At 35.7% G+C, this 20,481-nt stretch overlaps 2 protein-coding genes across 6 annotated transcripts in view; one reads left to right on the top strand and one right to left on the bottom strand.

The window, feature by feature from the left end:
• Positions 1–1,234: 1,234 nt before the first annotated feature.
• Tmem59 (transmembrane protein 59) lies at positions 1,235–20,481 on the bottom strand. 4 transcript variants are annotated; one of them, XM_015484962.2, is made up of 9 exons: positions 20,090–20,475; positions 17,861–17,893; positions 16,786–16,891; positions 15,013–15,107; positions 12,583–12,735; positions 10,193–10,274; positions 8,852–8,936; positions 4,341–4,449; positions 1,235–1,863 (listed from the first exon to the last, which is right to left on the bottom strand). In XM_015484962.2, the coding sequence occupies exons 1-9, from the start codon at positions 20,276–20,278 to the stop codon at positions 1,708–1,710; spliced, it is 1,008 nt and encodes a 335-aa protein (XP_015340448.1). In that variant the 5' UTR covers positions 20,279–20,475; the 3' UTR covers positions 1,235–1,707. The 4 variants fall into 4 exon arrangements, with proteins under 4 accessions (XP_015340448.1, XP_015340449.1, XP_015340451.1 ...); XM_015484963.2 differs by having other exon boundaries at positions 8,852–8,933; XM_015484965.2 differs by lacking the exon at positions 17,861–17,893 and having other exon boundaries at positions 8,852–8,933; positions 20,090–20,481.
• Tceanc2 (transcription elongation factor A N-terminal and central domain containing 2) overlaps positions 19,736–20,481 on the top strand; it is a 37,424-nt gene continuing 36,678 nt past the window's right edge. For both annotated transcript variants that reach the window (XM_048815339.1, XM_048815340.1), the window contains exon 1: positions 19,736–19,915. The gene's annotated coding sequence lies outside the window, so the exon portion shown is untranslated. The remainder of the gene's footprint in view (positions 19,916–20,481) is intronic.

The following is a 20,481-nucleotide window of genomic DNA, read 5'->3' as shown; positions in this document are numbered from 1 at the left end:
AAAGTAAAAGGAGACAAATATCTAAGTGGTTAATAATGATCAGGAATGTTTTCACACACAATGAATTATCTCTTACAAACGAGAGTAGAAATGGTTTGATTAAACTTGGATACTTTCTGCTGTGTTGGGGACTGAACCCAGGGCCTCAAGCATGCTGAGCAATCACTCTACCACTGAGCTACACCCCCAATCTTGGATCAACATTTTCAAGAGGGAAGTGGAAGAATATGGGACAATTGTATAGTGGTTTCTTCCTATGTAGCTATTTCTTCCTATTGCTTTGTTTTTATAAGGGAGGCCTTTCTTAACAGTGGGCTCTCTGACTTCTGTATGTTTTTCCCCTTAGTTTGCTTTACTGGGTGCTTTACAATTAAACCCGTGTCTGATTAAGAAATATAAGTATACACTATGGATGGGAGAGATGACAACTTGCCTGCTTTAAAAAAAATTTTTTTTAATAGTAACTCAAAAACTATTCCCTGTTTTCTCACAAAAATAAGGAATGTTTTCTTGGCAATGACAAGTTAGCAATCCCTCCTCTCTTCTTCATCTGGATGTATTCAAAACTTTCCAGCCCTCTATCTTCCAAATCTAGACAAACTATTTAAAAAATCAAGGCCTGCATTTTGTGACCAAAAGTCTTACTTGATAAGCTGCTTAACTGTATTCTGACTCAGAGAAATCTAAAGACTAGGTTGTAGGGTGAGTGTGTGACTCACTCTGGTCAAACGGCACCACTGTAACTGTCAGTCATGCTCTGATTAAGCAAAGCACTGGTTCGCAAAATTATTCCACATTTTGTGGTGTAACTATACTGAATCAGATTTGGATTCTGACATATTGTTATATCTGATAGCACTCCTATTTTTACATTTGTATTACTGTAGGTAAAGGAATGGTAATATTAATTTTTGTCAAGTGAAATTTATACCTAATTCTGTACTACAAGAGTGTAACTCTTAGTGTCAAAATGAAAATTTTTCTCTGAAAATATTGTTACCTTATACTTGACACTATCTGATGGAGAACAGATAGTTCTCTGGAAAGACTCACTAACAAAAACATACAGCCCGGGCAAAATGACGTTAAATGTACTGCTGAGAGGCTCATTTTTGCTTCAACCCTGGCTACCTATTTAGACAGCAGTAGACATGGAACACCTAATAATTCTTTTCTGGGTTAGGTGAGGGCAGGAGGGAAGACCAAGCAAATCAGATACTCAAATTTCAGCATATAATTATTCAAATAAAATTTTAATAATTTCAGTTCAATACAACTGAAAATGTAGTGTCATTAAACAGTATTTTCTGCTAAATTTCAAATTACAGGTTTGTGGGCCATTTTTGAGCAGAAGCATCCTACTAGGTAGTCAGTTTATTAGCTAAGAGAACTGACAGTATTGTGGCAGGAGGTGGGGAAGAACAATGATCAGCTCGTAGAATTTGGCTAAGAAAGAAAAGAAAAATTCAATGCAGTTAACAAAGTAGCTACAGACATTAGTAAAATAAAAACACAACCCCAAACATCCATGTCTTAAATTACTAGGAAAAAAATACAGGTAAAGTTACAGCAAATACAGTCTTCACAGATTTGGGTAACTTTATTTGCATTTATAGTGATTTCTTAAGGCTATGTCCAATGAAACCATTTTAAAAAGCTCTAGAAGAATGGAAATTTAAGTGTCTATGACACTTTTTAAAACAAAGCTTAAATTTCTGAATGAGCAAGATTCACTTTTGTAGGTAGAGGCCCTGCTTCTTCATGATCTTCAGTTTTAGATCTAACAACCACGAGAGAAGAAGCTGGATATCTGCTTAGCTTTTGTTCATTCACAAATTCCAAGTCACCATAGATACTCAGCTTCTGCAAGAGAAAAATCAGCACACATAAGGAATTTGATCACTGGGAACTTCTCCAAGTAAGTGATTTTGGCCATGAAAATCTAAGTAATTTCTCTAACATTACATAAAATGTAAAATTATTTTTATAATGAACAAAGGAGAAAATACCTCAAAAGAGGTAGAGTATTTATACTACAATATTCTAAAACAGGAAATAAAAAACAGTAATATGTATCAAAAATCACTTATACTAAAAAAAAAGGGCAACACAAAATTCTAGATACGATGAGTGACTTTCCTGCTTTTTTAAATATGTAGTTTGTAAATTTCTAAACTATTACAATACTTTTATAATAAAAAATGTACTTAAAATTATTACCTAGGCCAAGTATGGTTTCACCTACAGAGTTAAAGCCTAAAAGTAATATATCCAAATGGATTTTTTCCACACATTTTTTGGAAAATATATCTTCTTAGAGAAGCACAGCCTCTTTTACAGTACAGCACATTCTCTGCTTTCCTTAACACTTTATACAACTATTATTGTGCCACTTAAACTAAACACCTTATCAGCCATAGTAAGATGGTATACAGTAAAAAATACAGGAGTTAATCTAAGGACATAAACTTCATTCCAGCATCAACACTTTCATAGTTATGCGATCTCAGAAAGGTCACCTAGACTCTGTAAGCCTGTTTATTCATCTATAAAATGGAATGATAAAACCTGCTGTAGAATACTGCTGGACACTGTACTGACATACAAAATATATGAAAATACTTTGCGAGTTATAAGAACTACTTAAATGTTAGTTATCAACACCATCCTAGTCTACTTTCTAGGTACCTGTGTCTACTCAACCATGCCAATGACTATTAGATTTTATTTTAATTTCCCTCGTTTCTTCTTTTCTCTCTTTCTATGGTGCTTTGGAGACAGAAGAAAACTCCAGTTTATTTCAGTTGGATCTGATGTCAAAAACCATTACCTTATAGTTATATAAATAACTTTCTTTCCTTGAATGCTAAGTTGAATCATCAAATTACATCATTTTTTTATATTTAGATTTTTTAATGCAAATTTTTCTATTTATATATGAGAGCAGAATGCATTACAATTCTTATTACATATATAGAGCACAATTTTTCATATCTCTGGTTATATACATAGTACAATCACACTAATTCGTATCTTCATACATGTACTTTGGATAGTAATGATCATCACATTCTACCATCGTTAATTACCCCATACCCCCTCCCTTCCCCTCCAACCCCTCTGCCCTATCTAGGGTTCATCTAATCCTCCCATGCTCCTGCTCCCTACCCCACTATAAATCAGCCTTATTTGTTTTTTTGGGATCAGCTTACTTCACTTAGTATTATCTTCTCTAACTCCATCCATTTACCTGCAAATGCCATGATTTTATTCTCTTTTATTGCTGAGTAATATTCCATTGTGTATATAGGCCACACTTTTTTTTAATCCATTCATCCATTGAAGGGCATCTAGGTTGGTTCCATAGTTTAGCAACTGTAAATTGTGCTGCTATAAACATTGATGTGGCTGTGTCCCTGTAGTATGCTATTTTTAAGTCCTTAGGGTATAAACCGAGGAGAGGGACAGCTGGGTCAAATGGTGGTTCCATTCCCAATTTTCCAAGAAATCTCCATACTGCTTTCCATATTGGCTGCATCAATCTGAAGTCCCACTAGCAGTGTATGAGTGTTCCTTTTCCCCCACATCCTTGCCAACACTTATTGTTGTTTGTATGCATAATGGCTGCCATTCTGACTGGAGTGAGATGAAATCTTAAGAGTGGTTTTAATTTGCATTTCTCTAATTGCTACTGATGATGAACATTTTTTCATGTATTTGTTGACTGACTGTACATCATCTGAGAAGTGTCTCTTCAGGTCCTTGACCATTTTATTGATTGGGTTATTTGTTTTAAATTACAGCATTTTCTCCAAACAAAAATTCTTTACCTTGGCAGTTATATTTCCTGAGTCAGTTTAATTATAATTACCAAGGAAGTCACAATAGTATTTGCTCTCTAGGGGTTAGCTACAGAACACAACAACTCAGAATCAAACAGCCTAGTTTTACTGCTTCTAAAGCAATAATTACTCCTTAACATTTGTGGCAATTAATTTAAAATTTTAAGTGGTTCTACAAGTCATCTCTATGCCACCTTAGAAACTGAATGCTAATAGTTCTTTTCAGTCTCAGAGAACTGGGAAGAGACACTTTGCTCAAGGCAATCAACATTAACGTCACCACAGTAGTTACCATCATAGAAAACCAGGAACAATGATTCTTGTGTTGCAAACCTGTAATTTTCATATGTGCCAACCTGAACCAGATTAAAACCACCAAATCTTCTCTCATTCTGTTAGCCTTGTTTTTTTTTTTTTTTTAGTTAAACAAATAAAGCACTTAAAATGGTTTCATATAGCTCAGTCTTAAAATGGCCCAAGGGTAAGAATTAAATTTACCTCAGAGGGAACATACTGCTCTACAGCTGTAGCAACAGCTGCACAACAAATCCAGAGCAACACCATCACCGAAAGGACAAGAGTCATGGTTAAAATCCACCCAGAGTTACTGGAAAAAAAAAAAAAAAAAAATCAACAATTGGTCATATTAAAATTTGGTAAAATAAAAAACAAAAGAGTCTTCACATAATTAAAGGCAAGCAGCCTTATACTTACCTGATTAATATAATTAAGACTTTGTGTACTATCTAAAAGTATTTTTAAAACATGCTAATAGAAGGAAACATTATAATAGCAACTAGTGCATTAGGGTGATATGATGTCCTTTCCTCCATTTCTAAAGTTTCTGTAGCATGGCTACATAACTTTCATAAATATAATAATGATGATAATAATAAAATCAAACACATTGACTTTTCACTAAATACATAAAATTAAACTACTTTATTGTTAATAATACTTTCTAGGGCAAATAAGTGTCCTATAAGTTGAAAAATTAATTATATTAAGTGTCACATGTTATTTTTTGCAAGGCATTACATTATACTTTAGGAAAACTCAATATCTCAAAAAGTTATGAATTAGGTAAATTAAAAAATGATCATTTGTTTTACAAACAGATTCACAACTGGCTTCCAAAATTCAGCTTACCTATAACAATTCAAATATTTAACTGCTACAATTTACTTATTCTTGAATTTAAAAGAACTCATCTGAGGCACCTTGTAACCATTATGATATACCATAATAAAGAGACAGTTGTATTTTCATTTTGATTAAAAAATCTTTAGGCAGAGATAAGTTAAGAGAATCAGTTACTATAGAATTTTTTTTTTTTCATAATTGACTTAATTCAAAGAACTGGGCCTAGAGGTGCTGGCCTGTAATCCCAGCAGCTCAGAAGGCTAAGGCTCTACGCAACTCAGCAAGACCCTGTCTCAAAATAAAACAGAAAAAGGGCTGGGAATGTGGCCCAAAGGTTAAGTACCCTTGGGTTCAATCTCCAGTACCTAAAATAAAATAAAACAAAAAGATTCAAAGAACAGGAAAAAGTCAAGCTTTTTTTTTTTTTTTAAATGTTTAAGAATCTAATTCTGGGCCTGGGGTTATAGTTCCGTGGTACAGCACTTGCCTACCATGCATGAGGCCCCAGGTTTGATCCCAGCACTATGGAGGGGAAAAAAAAGAAAGAAAGAAAAGAATCTCATTCTGAAAAACTGTATATTATTGGCTGCCAAGCTGTGCATCAGTCCACTGGTCCCTGCCAAGACATAGCAGCAGAGTGGTGGAGCTGTAGAGCCAGGCCTAAGCACAGGTAGACAGCATGGGGTTGGGCACAAGGAACCAACCACATGGTGGGCCTGAGGTACAGACCAACACCCCAGGTGAGCCAAGGAGTACTGACCTGTCATCCCACCAGAGCTCAGCACTGCCCAGTGGACACCAGCTCCACACAGCACTGCAGCTCCAGACCCTACCCCCACCCCCACTGAGCATATGTGACTTGTGAGAAAATGGAAGTAAGTCAACCCTGAATGGGATTCAGGGCTAACCAATATCATTAGTACTTTTCCAAACTCTTAAGTAGCATAATTTTGAATCAATAGTACTTTTCCAAACCCTGATTAGTATGAATTCGGACCAACAGTGTTGACCCAAGTGCTACATAAACCCCTAGACTAGTACACTTAGGTGGCAACTCTCTTCCGTCCCCTCTCAACTTGTGGGAGTTGTTCTTATTTCTATTCTTCAATAAATCCTACATGCCTAAATCTTACACTCATTCATCCTGGCCTATGGATTTCATTCTTCCATTCATAAGACAAGAACTCAGAAAGAAGAAACTGATAGTGAGCTGCTGGGGTCTGTTGCAACACTGGAAGGCATGGCCATTAAGAGATGCAACACTTCTCCACTGCAGAGACCTGTAGCTTGTGCAGACCTCACCTTCAAGAGGAAGTGGAGAAACTTGGGTATCAATATGGTAGTCTAATTTTTCACATTTCTGCTCATCAGATCCTACCTAATAAATATCTGTACTTACCAACATAACCCATTCACTTAATGGTTTGTCAACTCTTGGACATACCAAAGAAATAGTATACCCAGACATTGTCTCCCAGCAAAAGAGGTGGATTTTGGAGAATGTACTGTATTAAAATGCAGGGAAATTTACTGTTATGCCTTAAAGCATTCCAATTTAAAAAGAGTAAGATATATTTTTAATGGAAAAAACACCTACTTTTCTCTACATGATTCAGCCCTACTCTGAGAACTACGGAATCTATTTCTATGAATGAGGATACACCTGATAACTGGATTGCACTAGCAACTTGTTAAAGACAGAAAACTGGGGCCCAGCCAGGCATGGTGGCACAAACCTAATAATCCCAGCTACTCAGGAGACTGAGGCAGGAGGATCCCAAGATTGAAGCCAGCCATGGCAACTTTGTGAGACCCTTTTTCAAAATAAAGTAAAAAGGTTAGGGATGTAGATCAGTGGTAAAGTGCTTACATAGCACATGTGAGGCTCTAGGATCCATCTCTAATACTGGGGAAAAAAGAAAAGAAAACCAGGGCTAATCTTAAAGTTCATCTTCTTCCTCAACCTCAGTAACAAAGAAATCCCTACATCATAGAGTCTCAACTATCTCTGTTATCTCCTGTTCTGCTTATCAACAGCCCTAGTTCAGGCCTTGTAATTTCTTGCTGACTTACCAAAGCTCTCCAGCCTGATCCTTTAATTTATCCTTCACATAGAGGCTTCTTCCTGAAAATTATATTTGATTATTTTGCCACTTCTGTCTGGTTCTTGTCTGCCTATTTTGGTCAAATTTGTGACAGTCCTGGACTTCCATAAACAGTAATATACTTCATACATTTAATAGTAAGACACTTTATCTGAAAAAAACTTAAGTTCAGGGCCAACCTCAGCAACTGAGTGAGATTCTGTCTCAAAATAAAAAAGAAAAAAGGTTGGGAAGGTAGCTCAGTAGAGTAAAGCACCCCAAAGATCAATCTCCATTACCCCCACCCCACCCCCCTGCAAAAATGCCAGGTAATGTACTATTGAGAATCAATTATAATTTTAGATTAGGCAATTATTTAAGTTTCTACAAATTTAAAACTGCAAAATAAATAATAAACCGAAAACCAAAAACAACCTAAATAAATGCAAGAGAAAAACTGTCTTTTTCTTTTTTGCACAAGTCAAAAGCAGGTTTATAAATGAAAGGAAGAAGAAATTTAAAGTTAAACCCTCATTTCTTACATAGTCTTTAAACATTTTGTTTAGAAAAGGTATTAATTTAAAGTGCCATATAACATTATTAATATGTGATAAAACCTGCTAAGAAACTGTAGGAAGCACACAGTTTGAACAACTGTAGCATTATATTTGAGACAGAACAGCCCATTAGAGTGTACACATTGTGAAACAGACCTGTTAAGACTTGTATAGAAGTGCTTGGTCTGGTATCTGACACAGGAGAAAACAATCAGTAAGTGACATAGCCCACTGTGACACAACCCCCCCACTCCCCAACCTTTGTGGGGAAGGCAGCAGAGAAGATAAGAAGACTCATATTAGAATGCCTTGGAGGAGAGAAGATAAGAAGACTCATATTAGAATGCCTTGGAGGAGTGCAAGCATGTACACTTGATAAAATCCTCTTCTTACCCTCAGAAAGCTCAACAGTCCTTCCTAAGAAAGAATAAGGTACCCTTTACTCCTGTCTCCTGTTTTCCTTGTCATACTTAAAAATCCCTGGCTTAGAGATGACATTTCATAGTGTAGGATACAAAGCTTTTTTTTTTTTTTTTTTTTTGAGAGAGAGAGAGAATTTTTTAATATTTGTTTTTTAGTTTTCGGCGGACACAACATCTTTGTTTGTATGTGGTGCTGAGGATCGAACCCGGGCCGCATGCATGCCAGGCGAGCGCGCTACCGCTTGAGCCACATCCCCAGCCCAAGCCTTTCTTATAGTCTTTATCTGTCTCCTCTAGCCTCATATCTGGCCATTCACATAAAAACAACAACAAAATCAGATCCCAAAACCATTCAGACATATTTTAAATTAGAACTTCATTTAAATATCTAGAGAAGCACATTTTTTAACATTAATCAAGGAATCCTAACAAGTAGAATGCTCTTACACTGTGGAAAACAAAACAATCTGCTTGGATTTCACTAAAGTAACACGGGAGAGGAAGAGCTAGGAAGAGGCTGGTCAAGAGGTACACAGTTATAGTAAGTACTGGCATTTTATTGCATAGAGTTAATGATAATGTATTATACATTTTAAAATTGCTAGAACAGAGGGTTTTGAATGTTTCACCACAAAGAAATGATAAAGATTTGAGGTGGTATGCTAATTACTGATTTGATTATTATGCAATGTATACATACATCAAAATATCACTTTGTACCTCATACATTTGTACAACTATGCATCAATTAAAAAAATAGAACATTTAATTTATCTTCTGTACACAAAAAGAGGCATACATACAGAGAGAGGCATCTTAAAAAGCCATCGCTTTCTCCATCCTCAAGATAGTTCCTGTGTGCTTGAGCACTTCTCATTTGTAGATCTGCTGAAATAATAGTACAAATTTATTACATCCTATATTCTAAAAGCTAGTCTCAAATGTTTACCTCTAGATATACTCACTGCACAGATATTCAACAGTTTTTATATGTGTAATCTTAACACATTTTATATGCTTGCAAGTTCCTTTGGTACATCAAAAACCAAATGGATATTCTACCACATAAAAGGTTTTCTTATTTTCAAATTCTTATTGACATTGATGCTGTTTAATTACATGTAGGCTTGAATGACAGAATTTGGTTTATTCTAGCCTAATTAAAAGATGGTCTTGCGTATGTTATGTGCTATAATTGTCCACAGTTCCTATCTGCCAATATAATCAGAAGTTAATTAAATCAGCATTTAAAGTAAGGTCATTTATTTATTTGTACTGGGGATTAAATCAAGGGGTGCTCTGCCACTGAGCTACATCCTCAACCCTTTTTATACTTTATTTTATAACAAAGAAAGATTCTCACTAAGTTGCTCAGGCTGGCCTTGAATTTGTGATCCCCCTGCCTCAGACTCTTGAGTACCTGGAACTATAGGAATGTGCCTGGCTTGGTAGTCTGTAAAATTTAAAAAGGAAGCTGTGTTTTAACTTGATGTCTTATGATCCTATGAGTTAAAATTCACTTTTTTTTAAAATTTATTTTTTAGTTTTAGTTGGACACAATACCTTTATTTTATTTATTTATTTTTATGTAGTGCTGAGGATCGAACCCAGGGCCTTGCATGTGTTAGGCAAGGACTCTACCACAATCCCAGCCCCAAAATTCACTTCTAATATGAGAATAAAACTATATGGGCTGGGGTTGTAGCTCAGTGGTAGGGTGCTTGCCTAGCATGTGTGAGGCCCTGGGTTTGAGCCTTAGCACCACATAAAAATAAATAAATAAAATAAAGGTATTGTGTCCAATTACAACTAAAAAAAATTATATAAATAGAATAGAATAGAATAAGGAACTCATACTTTGGAGATAGTTAGTTTTAATATTTGGTTAATTTGTTGGGAAATACCAGAATATTTCACTAGTGCATACTCAAAAAATGAAACAACCTAAATGTTTTAAAAACAGGGGTTCACAAGTGTGGTCCCCAAGATGACAGCATCAGCAAAATATAGAACTTGTAGAAACTCAAATTCTCTGATCCTCTCCCAGACCTAGTAAATTAGAAATATGCAGGTGGAAAATCAACCCTACTATAACCAGATTGACTACTAATGTTTTTATCCAAGCCATTTAAAATAAAACTTACAGGACATTTTGCTTAGAGATGATTCTCTCAAATTTGTAGGTTCCTGCTCCAACTGTGGTGCATACTGAATTTCTGGCTTAGACTAAAATGATAATGAAAGCAGTTAAGTCATTTGTCTTTCTTAAACTTTTTTTCCACAGCAAGTTCTATAACATATTATCTCTATAAACACTTCAGCTGAGAAAATGTAACAGAAGTCTGGTATAAAACATATTAATTATAATATGTTTTAATTGCATTTCCTGACATTAGATCTAGTGCTTTGCAAAGAAACAGATTTCTGAAATCATCAACTATTTAGGCAGTTTAATTTTCTGACCAAATAAAGTGAGCCAGAGAGAGAGCAAGAGGCAAATTATGCATTAAACACTAGAACCTGTAAAAATAATTTCTAACTCTAGTTGATCAGGAATAACTCAGCTGACAAAAACTTTTGGCTAAACACATATTTATTTTTTTCTTTTCTAAGTATTAACAATTCATAAACTGTAGGCAAATACTCCATATTTTCCATCTTTTATATAGCTCTAATTCTCTGAAATGGGGTTCCTCTATCCTATTTACAGTCAAATTGACACAAATTCTACAGAGAACAGCTAATCTCACATCTAATGAGGAACAAGTGAGGGCTCCATTCTCAGTCAACTTAAGTTTTAATGGCATTACGTAGCTTAAGAACACAGAATTTGCTCATGAACTAATTATTTCAGTGCTGGGGATTGAAGCCAGGGCCTCACACATCCTGGGAGAATGCTCTACCACTGAGCCCCATCCTCAGCCCTATTAATTTTCTATTTTGAGACATAAGTCTCCCTAAATTGCCAAGGATGGCCTCAAATTTGCAATCTTCCTGCCTCAGCCTTTCAGGTTGCTGGGATTATAGGCATGTACCACCATGCCCATAAATATAAAGTCAGAAAATTTCTGTGTTTTACTTACCACCTTATTAGGTACAGGGGACCCAAGCTTAGGATAGTGCTCAAAACGACATACTAGCCATTCAGTAAACCGCTTAAATGGCAATAATTAAAAGGTATACCATATTATCTAAGAGGAAGACAGTGTCACAACATAATTTATTGACTGGCAAATTTGAGGAATTTACGGAATTAAATGGAAGACAGCATGGTAATGTGGTATACTTGCCTTGGAGCTAAAGTACCCTGCATTTGAAGCCTAATTCCGTCACTTAACTGGCAACATGACCTTAAAAACAAGCTAAACTCACAGTTGCCTCATCAATAAAATAGAGATAATATAACCTCATAAAGTTGTTTGAAGATGTGAGATAATATAGTTAACTTCCATATATCATCCATGGGTTTCACTTCTTTAGATTCTGCAATCATGGATTCAACCAATCATGGATCAAAAATATTTGGAAAAAATCTGTACTGAAAAAGTACAGATTTTTCCCTGTTGTCATTGAATGATGCAGTATAACAACTATTTACATTGTCTTACACTGCGTTAGATATTATAAGTAACCTAGAGATGATTTAAAATGTAGTAATGCACTGTTCAACAACAGCCTGCATATCTGATGGTGGTCCCATGACTGTAGCATGTAGTCATGTTTTAGCCATTCTAGTTTAAGTACTCACTGTGAGGTTTCCACAACAAAGAACTTGCCTGATCATGTATTTTTCAGACTGTGTCCCATTATTAAGTGACACATGACACATTATTAAGTACATGAGAGGGTTGTGTAGGCTACATGCAAATACTGCACCATTTTATATAAAGGTCTAGAGCATCTTAAAATTTTAGTATCCACAGAAGTTACTGGAACAAATCCCTCATAGACAACTCAGGAATAAACAAATCCCCCATAGTTAACTCAGGGATAACTGCATATATAAAATGCCTAGTGTAACTGAATTTTCTAGGAACAGCAGCTATTATCAAATCACATGGTACATGAGAGGAAAAGTTATCTCTAATAAGAAAAATGTTTTCCCACAAGTTCTCTTAAAAGAATTATGAGAAAAAGCATATTTTTAATTATAAACAACTAAATATTATGTCATATTACTTTCCTCTAATATCTGTATGCTATCTGCCACTGTTTACATGCAAAATATATTAATTATTCTTATTTCCAATATCTAAAGATTTCAATTTTATCAATTTAACTACCAAAAATTTTAGATGACTCAAAGTTCCAATTAGATAAGAACAAAAAGGCTTTAGATAGGGCTTCTAGGAGCACAAGAAAGGGCAAATTACACAGTGTTCTCATGTCCCCTATTTTTATGAAGGCCAAATAAGTATTATTTGATCACATGTATTTGTAAGTGACTGAGTATATGGTTATATGCCAAGACATTCTTTAAGAACAATACATTTACTGTTGTTATTTAGATGAATCTATGAAACATGGTTGTTACCTGGAATATAACTATTTTTCCATCATCAGCTTGAAGATAAAAAGTCCATGAAGAGGTTATGAAGCTCTGTGCAGAGTCCATCACGTCACTCCAGAATGACCTCACGAGAGTTAGAGGGAACAAGAGATGCATTTTTGGCATCAGGGACATGAGCTAAACAAACAAAAAATTTAAATAATGAGAAATATATTATATATGTATGTTCAAGATTCCTCAAATCCTTACTGGGATATGGAATAAATAATTACACGATTTCACCATAATCATTAGCATTAAACTTTTAGATACCTATGCAAATTAATTAATGGCAAAGCCTAAAATTCCAGGCTTCTTTAATTGCACCAAACACATAAGCTACTTGTCCCCTCTAACACAATAGCAGGCTTTTGAGTCAGATTCAAAAATATGGACTTTTAAGATTTGATTAAATACAGACTAATAAGGTCTTCAGAGGTAGAATGAGAGGGGACAAATCATACCATTCTCATCTTTAATGCTTTCATGTAGAATAAATCATGCTATTACGAACATTAATAAAAATAAGGAAAAAAATCAACTAAAAGAATATATGCATAACATGTGAGATATCTGGTAATAGAATAGGGTGAGGAGATTATTTTAGGGTTAAGTATATGTAGTAGGTGCTACTGATAGATTTAACATAATTGGTATCACCTCCTATCTAATTCTGACTTATTTAGCAGCACTGGGCTCCTTAGTGTGAAATAACACTAAGGCATTATGGGATATTTAGAACAGTTTTTTAGAATCGGAAGATCTATATTCAGGATCCAATTTTCCCATTTAATAGTTGAGAACTCTTTCAATGATTCACTGAATAAGCATTTTATTGAGGTTATAAATTCAAACAGACTGGGGATCATGTGTGGTTTTAATCATCAATGAATATCTATGTTTTATCTGTATAATCTATATAAAACAGAGTTTCAACACAGGTTGATACGTACATACAGTGAGAGGGGTAGTTTGTATGTATAAACAGTGAGTATATATACATACACAACTGGGGTGAGGGGTAGATAAAAAGGTTTTGTAAAGAAATGACATTGTCTACAGTCAAGGATTCACCAGGCACATGGGAAGTAGAAGGAACAGACATGAAATAGCATGTCATAACTTGAGAACTGTTTAGTATGTACACAATAAGCAGAAAAGGAACTTAAAACACTTGAAATGTTTAATGGCTCTTAAACAGTTAAAAATATGCTTAACGTTGGTTAAGAGAAATACAAATTAAAACTACAATAGATTGCCAAGGGTTGGGGAGAGGACGGAAGGAGAGTGACTGCTAATGGGTATGAGATTTCTTTTGAGAGTAATGAAATATTTTGGAATTAGATGATGATGATGTTTGTACAACTTTGTGAATATATTAAATATCACTGAATTATACACTTTAAAGGGTAGATTTTTCATAATATGTTGCTCTTTTTCTCAAAATTAAAAATGCACATACCTCTTAACTCAGTAATTCTATACCTATGGTTTTAGTCTATAGGTATATTCACAAATGTGCACAATATAGAATATCATTTATAAAATAAAAAGATTTAAAAAAACCCCCACATTTACAAATAAGGGATTGCTTACATAAATGATACACCTATATGGAATATTATATAGTGGAAAAATGAGTACAAGCTCTTCATTTATACTTGTATCTACGTAAATATGTATATTCCTTTACATGCATAAAATTCCTCCATATTGATAACCTTGCCTACAAAATGGAGGAAAATTGAGTGCTTGACACAGAAAACTTTTCACAAATGGGGAGTAGAAGAATAGCAACATATATTTCCTATGTAAAAATTAATAAAATTAAGAACTATTCCTCTAGTATGTTTGGAGTATAGAGTATGAGGAGTAGGGAACTTTAAGAGATGACACTGGAGAGGTAATCAGGAGCTAGGCTGTGATAATCATTTGAAATTATACCTATATGTATTTGGGAACTACTGAATTATGTAAGACAGGAGAATGACATAATATTTGCATTTAGAAAAAACAAATATCTAGACCTGGTTAAAGTGGAAAAACTGTGAAAAATAATTTAGCCAATATTGATATAAAACAATGATTAGCTGACTTAAGGTAATGGCAACTGGGATGCAAAAAAAGGACTCAGATACTAATTTCTCTTATGCTCAGTTTTTTCACATGTAAAATTGGATATCTCTACCGAACATAAGAAACAAAATGAAAATATAGAAGTAAATGTAATTTTTAACAGAAAAGCATTGTTTAGAAGTCATTCAACTGACTTCCATTTGTAAATATAATTTGTTTGATGAAAACTAAATGTAAAATACAATACTTAAAATAGGATCAAGTGGGTAATAAGCACTTCAACCAATACAAGTCAGAACTATGGAGCAGGCAATTTTGAAAGGCAATATGGTTTCATACTTGTTCTTGTCTCAATTCAGCAAATGGCAGCTGATTCTGGCAACCAAGATGGCAAGCATATTGCTCATCAGATTGGGAATATGCTTCTGTACATGCTGAAAGAGAAAAACAGTCAAATTTAAAAAGAGACAGGGGATGAAAAGAGAATGGATAGGAAGAGAAAAAAAAAGGATTTGGCATTTTATAAAGAAATTTCTTATACTTAAATAAGTATTTCATCAACATGAATTTCCAAATTTGATAACAGTAGGAAATGTAATATTTTAATAGAACTCCATATTATCTCCCTTCCACAAGTCAAATGTTTCATGTAATAATCTATTAATTATACATCCAGGTTCTGGCTATATGATGGCAATCATATAGGGGAAAAGCATGAACTGGTGTCCTGAGGATGTCATTCAAAGTCTTAGTTCCATCATTTGTTGTAACAAAATGAGGTGTTTAACCTCTGATCATTGATTTCTAAAAATCTAAAATAGAAATACCACTGCCTACCTCAGGTTGATGAAATAATAAGTGATTTATATAAGTATTTGAGATTACTGTTAATAAACGGATCACTTAGTTGAGAAACAAGGGTATCAGAATGGCAAGGGAAAAATAAAATAAATCAATTAGTTTAACGCCCTAAATTCTAAGAAAACTGAACTAGAAAATGTTGTCTAGTAGGCGACTCTAAAATTAAACTGGCCCTTTACCAGACATATTCTCTCCATTTTGTTCACTGAAGCCATTTTTTTCTTGTGATACAACATTTCATCAATATAATAATTGTGTTTTTCTTCTCAATTCAGTCATGAATTTGTAAACTCAGAGGTGCTAGATATTAAGCTGAACAGCATTAAGCAAATATAAAGATGGCCAATTAGAAGACTGAGCCATAAAAATGAGTTTACAATACAGAAGACTGGATATGAGCCTTGGTGTGGTGATAGGTGATATTCTACACTGAATAAACTGTACTGATTAGGGAAATTCCATTACACTTATTTATAAATGTCCACTGAGCCCTGATTATAGATTTATTTTATTTATTTTTATTTTTTAAAAAATATTTATTTTTTAATTTTAGTTGGACACAATACCTTTATTTTATTTACTTATTTTTATGTGGTGCTGAGAGCCCCTATAGATTTATTTTATTAAAAACAACTCTTCTAGCAAAAGGAAAGAACAGTGATTCAACTGGTAACAAAGCCTCTGGTTACTTCTTTTACTAGCACTAGCATGACCAACAAAGAATATACTATTAAATACTGGTCAGAAGCCTGACTCAGGGGCTGGGGTTGTGGCTCAAGTGGTAGTGCATTTGCCTAGCATGTGTGAGGCACTGGGTTCAATTCTTAGCACCACATATAAACAAATGAATAAAGGTCCGTCAGTAACTAATAAAATTTAAAAAAAAAAAAAGCCAGATTCAGTAAAAGCCTTCAAGTTAAGTCAACCAACCTGTGATTCAAAGGCTTAGGAAAATTATACTACCTCTGAAAAGGTAATGATGAATTACAGGTAGAGTAATTACTGCTGCATTTGTCTAAACAGAATATTTAAACAAAGGTGTTCGATCCATAGTACAAAATAAATAATGTCTCAACAAACAGATGAAATTTAAAGCCCATGAAATTTCTAGAAACACCCTAAAAACTCTAAATTCATAATAACTACAATATGTTGGATGACCAGTTTAAACAGTATGTCATTTTCTAAGGAAAATGCATAAAAACATAACACAACTCAAAGAAAACACCAATGTTCTATATAGCTTCTTACCAGATTCACATTCCAATTTGGTCCGATTTAAATCAATTCCATCATCCACAAACTGACAAATTGAAAACAGCCTGCAACCTCTTTGACAAGCATACAACTCCTCTTCCTAGGGAGATCAAGAACAGGGAGGATTACCAAAAAGTAAGATTTTTTTTCTCAGGTAAAAAAAGGTCAAGAAGAAAGTAAAGTTAGTAGGATTTATTTTAAACTGTCCAATGACTTTTATAACTGAAAGAAAAAAAAAAAAAATGAAAGGAGCGAAGTAACACCCAACATTTGTACAACATAAAGAAGTTTAATTCTTAATTTTAAAAGGGATACCAAGAAAAACATCTAGTAGCTAAAACTATCATCCTTTTCCCATATTCTGTGGTCACAATTTGTGGGGAAAAAAATTGAAAATAAAAATGACAGTGACATAATCAGAAACCTAACAAAGAGAGAAAGAAGTAAGCAGTACCCTATGACCAAAGGTGTGCTTCTGCCACATGGTGTTTAAATCTTAGGATTATAGTGACTAGCTTCAGGGGGCAAATGGGTCACAAAGGCCTATCAATAAAGTGAGGTATACATGTATAAAAATGCTATGTAAAAGAATTGCTTAAGTTTGGCTTACTTTAACTGCAAACACAAACAAGAGCAGAGTGACATACAGAAAAAGCTACTGCAATAGTTGGACCTAAATCAAACCATTTAAGGAAGTAACAGCACAAGTTACTTTACCTGTCAAAATCTCAGCTTTCTCATTACAAAAGGAGACAATAGCTATTATCTCCAAACTCCTCAATAATTCTAGAAGACAGCTATTCCTAGCACAGTGCCTGAGACATAGAGCGTACTTAACAAATGGTAATATTAAATATAATAGATTTTAAAAATAAGAAACAATAATTACAAGTATCACTGTACACGTGTGGGAGCTCAAAATAGGATGGACGTATGGTTCTTCATTACTGAAAGATAGTAATTGCTTAATAATACTAACAACAGTGTTTTCAACAGGTTTTTTTTCTATGATAAATACATATAGTTTTCAAAACAGACTAGTGCATACGGGGAAGCCCCTTCAACTTACTGTGTGGTCCACTGTGTACAAACTGGCAGGCACCTAATAAGGAAACAGCATGTGCATATACCAGTTAGCAACTAATGGAATACAATGGTATGCATTTCTTTCCAGCAGAAGAATTAGTAAAATTAATGCAGCAGAACAATACATAAGAGATGGCTGCAGATCTAGTATCAAATAAGTTTTATTATTAAACCTCAAAGGTTTTTGGACCTCAGTTCTAGTTGCATTTATTAAGCTCTTGTATGTGCCAGTTAAAAGTATCAGACCAGAAGAGGCTATGTGAGCTTATAAATTCATCTAATTCCTTATAACACACACTGCTTTTTCTTGAATGGCAAAGCATTATAATTTGCTGAAAGGCCAATAGAAATCAGTGAAATAAATACATTATATACTTGTAATGCAATTTTATTAATAGGTGACAGCACAGGGCAACAGTTTGATGACTGAATTCTTATTCCACTACTTCTCTGTCATAGGACCTTCGATAAGTCACTTAACCTTTCCTAGTTTTAATTTTAAAACACTACTTGTCAAACACTACTTTGCAGGACTGTTTTGAGAATTAGAGAATACAATAACATAAATTCCCCATCATACAGGTTAACAGATAGTAGAGAGTCAATAAATTTTAAGTCCAGGATATTTAGGGAGCCATAAGATTTAGGGTTCCTGGTAAGAATTCTTTAATGAATGAATAAACATAACTTATCAATAAAACACTAACTGTTAGAAAACAGTGGCTATTTAAAAAACGGAAAGGTTCCCAGTATGTATATCCTTTCAAATTATTTATTTTCCCAGCATTCTGCCCCATACTACATATTTGCTAGGAAAATCTCAAAAAAGAAAACAAACATTAGAACAATACAAAGTAAGTCTTGACCTAATTCTAGGCCAAATCAATATTAATGAGTTTCTTCTTAGTAGCCTCTTAATGATGTGAAATTTGTTTGTAAGAAGATAATAGTGTAGTTAGGGGCAGTATTCATTGACTTAAGTCTGGAAGTCTTAATTTCTCATTTCTCTCAATTAATATCTTGCACTCTGAACGTTTTAGAATAATCTCATCTTCTATGCTTTTTTAAAAATTGATAATCCTCATGCAATTAAGTAAACAAAGTACAGAAAGTAACAGCATTTGGAACTTTTTCAAAGACCTGAAAACACTTCCCAATATGGAACATCGTAAATGTCACTGGAATTGTCTTCATAGCCACTCTGTAGTTGAAGAGTGCAAAGAAGACAAGCCACATCGGTTAAGCAAATAGCATTCAAGAGATGAAGGGAAAACGAGGGAAAAGAGAGCCCAGCAACATCAGCAAAAGCACTTATAAAGTAAAGTGTGGGGGAGAATATACCCAAATTATATATGGGGAAGGTGTGGGGAGAGTTGTCAAGCAATTTAGAATGCTGAGTAAACAGACTTCTTAAGAGGCCGAAAAACAACTTGAGAAGTGGGATGAAATTAAAGGAAAGGCAGCAGCTAGGAGCTAGGGGCTAAGGACAAGGGGCAGGGGGCAGGAAGTGCGAGTAGGGTGGCCCTCTCTTAAACTGTGAACACCCTTCTGAGGACAGTCTAATCTTTACCACCCAACAGATTCCATCTTCCGCACACTGAGTAGTTTGTTGGTTTTTGTTTTCGAAGGCAGAAACCTAACTGGTGCTTCTCTAAGACATTCCAGGTCTTATCGGCAACATGCCAACACAGGCGGAAGCCCTTTCTGGACGTCTCACGACTCCTGGGGCTGCTTAACACTTTTCAGACTATAGTGAAATAAATTGTCTACTTGTCCGACTCCCCACTCTGCACTCCCGAACCACAGAGGCGCTCAATAAACATGGGTGTCAGTCTTCCGCGGCCTCGTGCATCGGCGCCTCCCTCCCCACCCCCCTTGCGCTCCTTGCAGGCGAGGACCCGCAGTCATCACCCGCATCCTCCTCCTCGCCAGTGTTCGACTCTGCTGCCGCTCGTCAAGCACCCACAGGAAAGCAACCGGTTCCTTCTCAGCGTGGGGGCCCCCAGCCTATCACCGAGTAGTGCAGCACAAACTTCCGGTAATGAAAAGCAGGAACGGGGTGCAGGCGGGGTTAAGGAGGAAAACAGGGGCTACAAGGGCAGATCGCGGCTCTAGGGCGGATTCACCGCCAGGGTCCCAGAGCCGACACTGGTGTGGGGAGCCGAGATGGGCGGCCTGGGAAAGGTGGAAGCCCGGTTTGGACGGGCCCTACCTTGGGGTAGGTGTGCAAGGGGTAGGTCAACTGGCAGGCCCGGTGGCAGGACGCCGTATCACCCAAGACCGAGTCAAACGCTTCAGCCGCAGCGGTCCCCGAACCTCCGGCCAGGGCCATGGTCAGCAGCAGCAGCGGCGGGAGCCCCAGTTGAGCCCGAACCCAGAGGCTCGCCTTCGGCGCCGCCATTTTGTTCCCCTCTGTCAGAGCAGCTCTTCTTGTTGCTGTTTTCTTTTCAGGGTTTCTCCTCCTTCCGGGCCAGCCCCTTTCCCGCCCCGCCGGCCGCAGCTTCCGCCTCAGCCGCGGCCTCGGCTCCGCCTGAGCCTACCCGAAATTGCCGCCGCGGGCCCCACCTCCGGGATTAGGAACCTCTAGGCCGGCGTGGGGAGGTG

The sequence above is a fragment of the Marmota marmota genome, unplaced genomic scaffold (assembly GCF_001458135.2).
Source record: "Marmota marmota marmota unplaced genomic scaffold, marMar, whole genome shotgun sequence".
In the NCBI taxonomy this organism is placed as follows: domain Eukaryota; kingdom Metazoa; phylum Chordata; class Mammalia; order Rodentia; family Sciuridae; genus Marmota; species Marmota marmota.
The sequence above is the reverse complement of the archived record's forward strand: the minus strand, read 5'-3'. Positions and strand labels throughout refer to the sequence as shown.

What these genes read in the sequence shown, in the direction of transcription:
- Tmem59 (XM_015484962.2), bottom strand. Translation starts at nt 20,278, where the DNA reads ATGGCGGCGCCGAAGGCGAGCCTCTGGGTTCGGGCTCAACTGGGGCTC. An exon ending in CAAATTGGAATGTGAATCTG is followed by an intron (nt 15,108 to 16,785) that starts GTAAGAAGCTAT and finishes TTTCTCTTTCAG; the next exon opens with CATGTACAGAAGCATATTCC. An exon ending in ATCTCTAAGCAAAATGTCCT is followed by an intron (nt 8,937 to 10,192) that starts GTAAGTTTTATT and finishes CTATTATTTCAG; the next exon opens with CAGATCTACAAATGAGAAGT.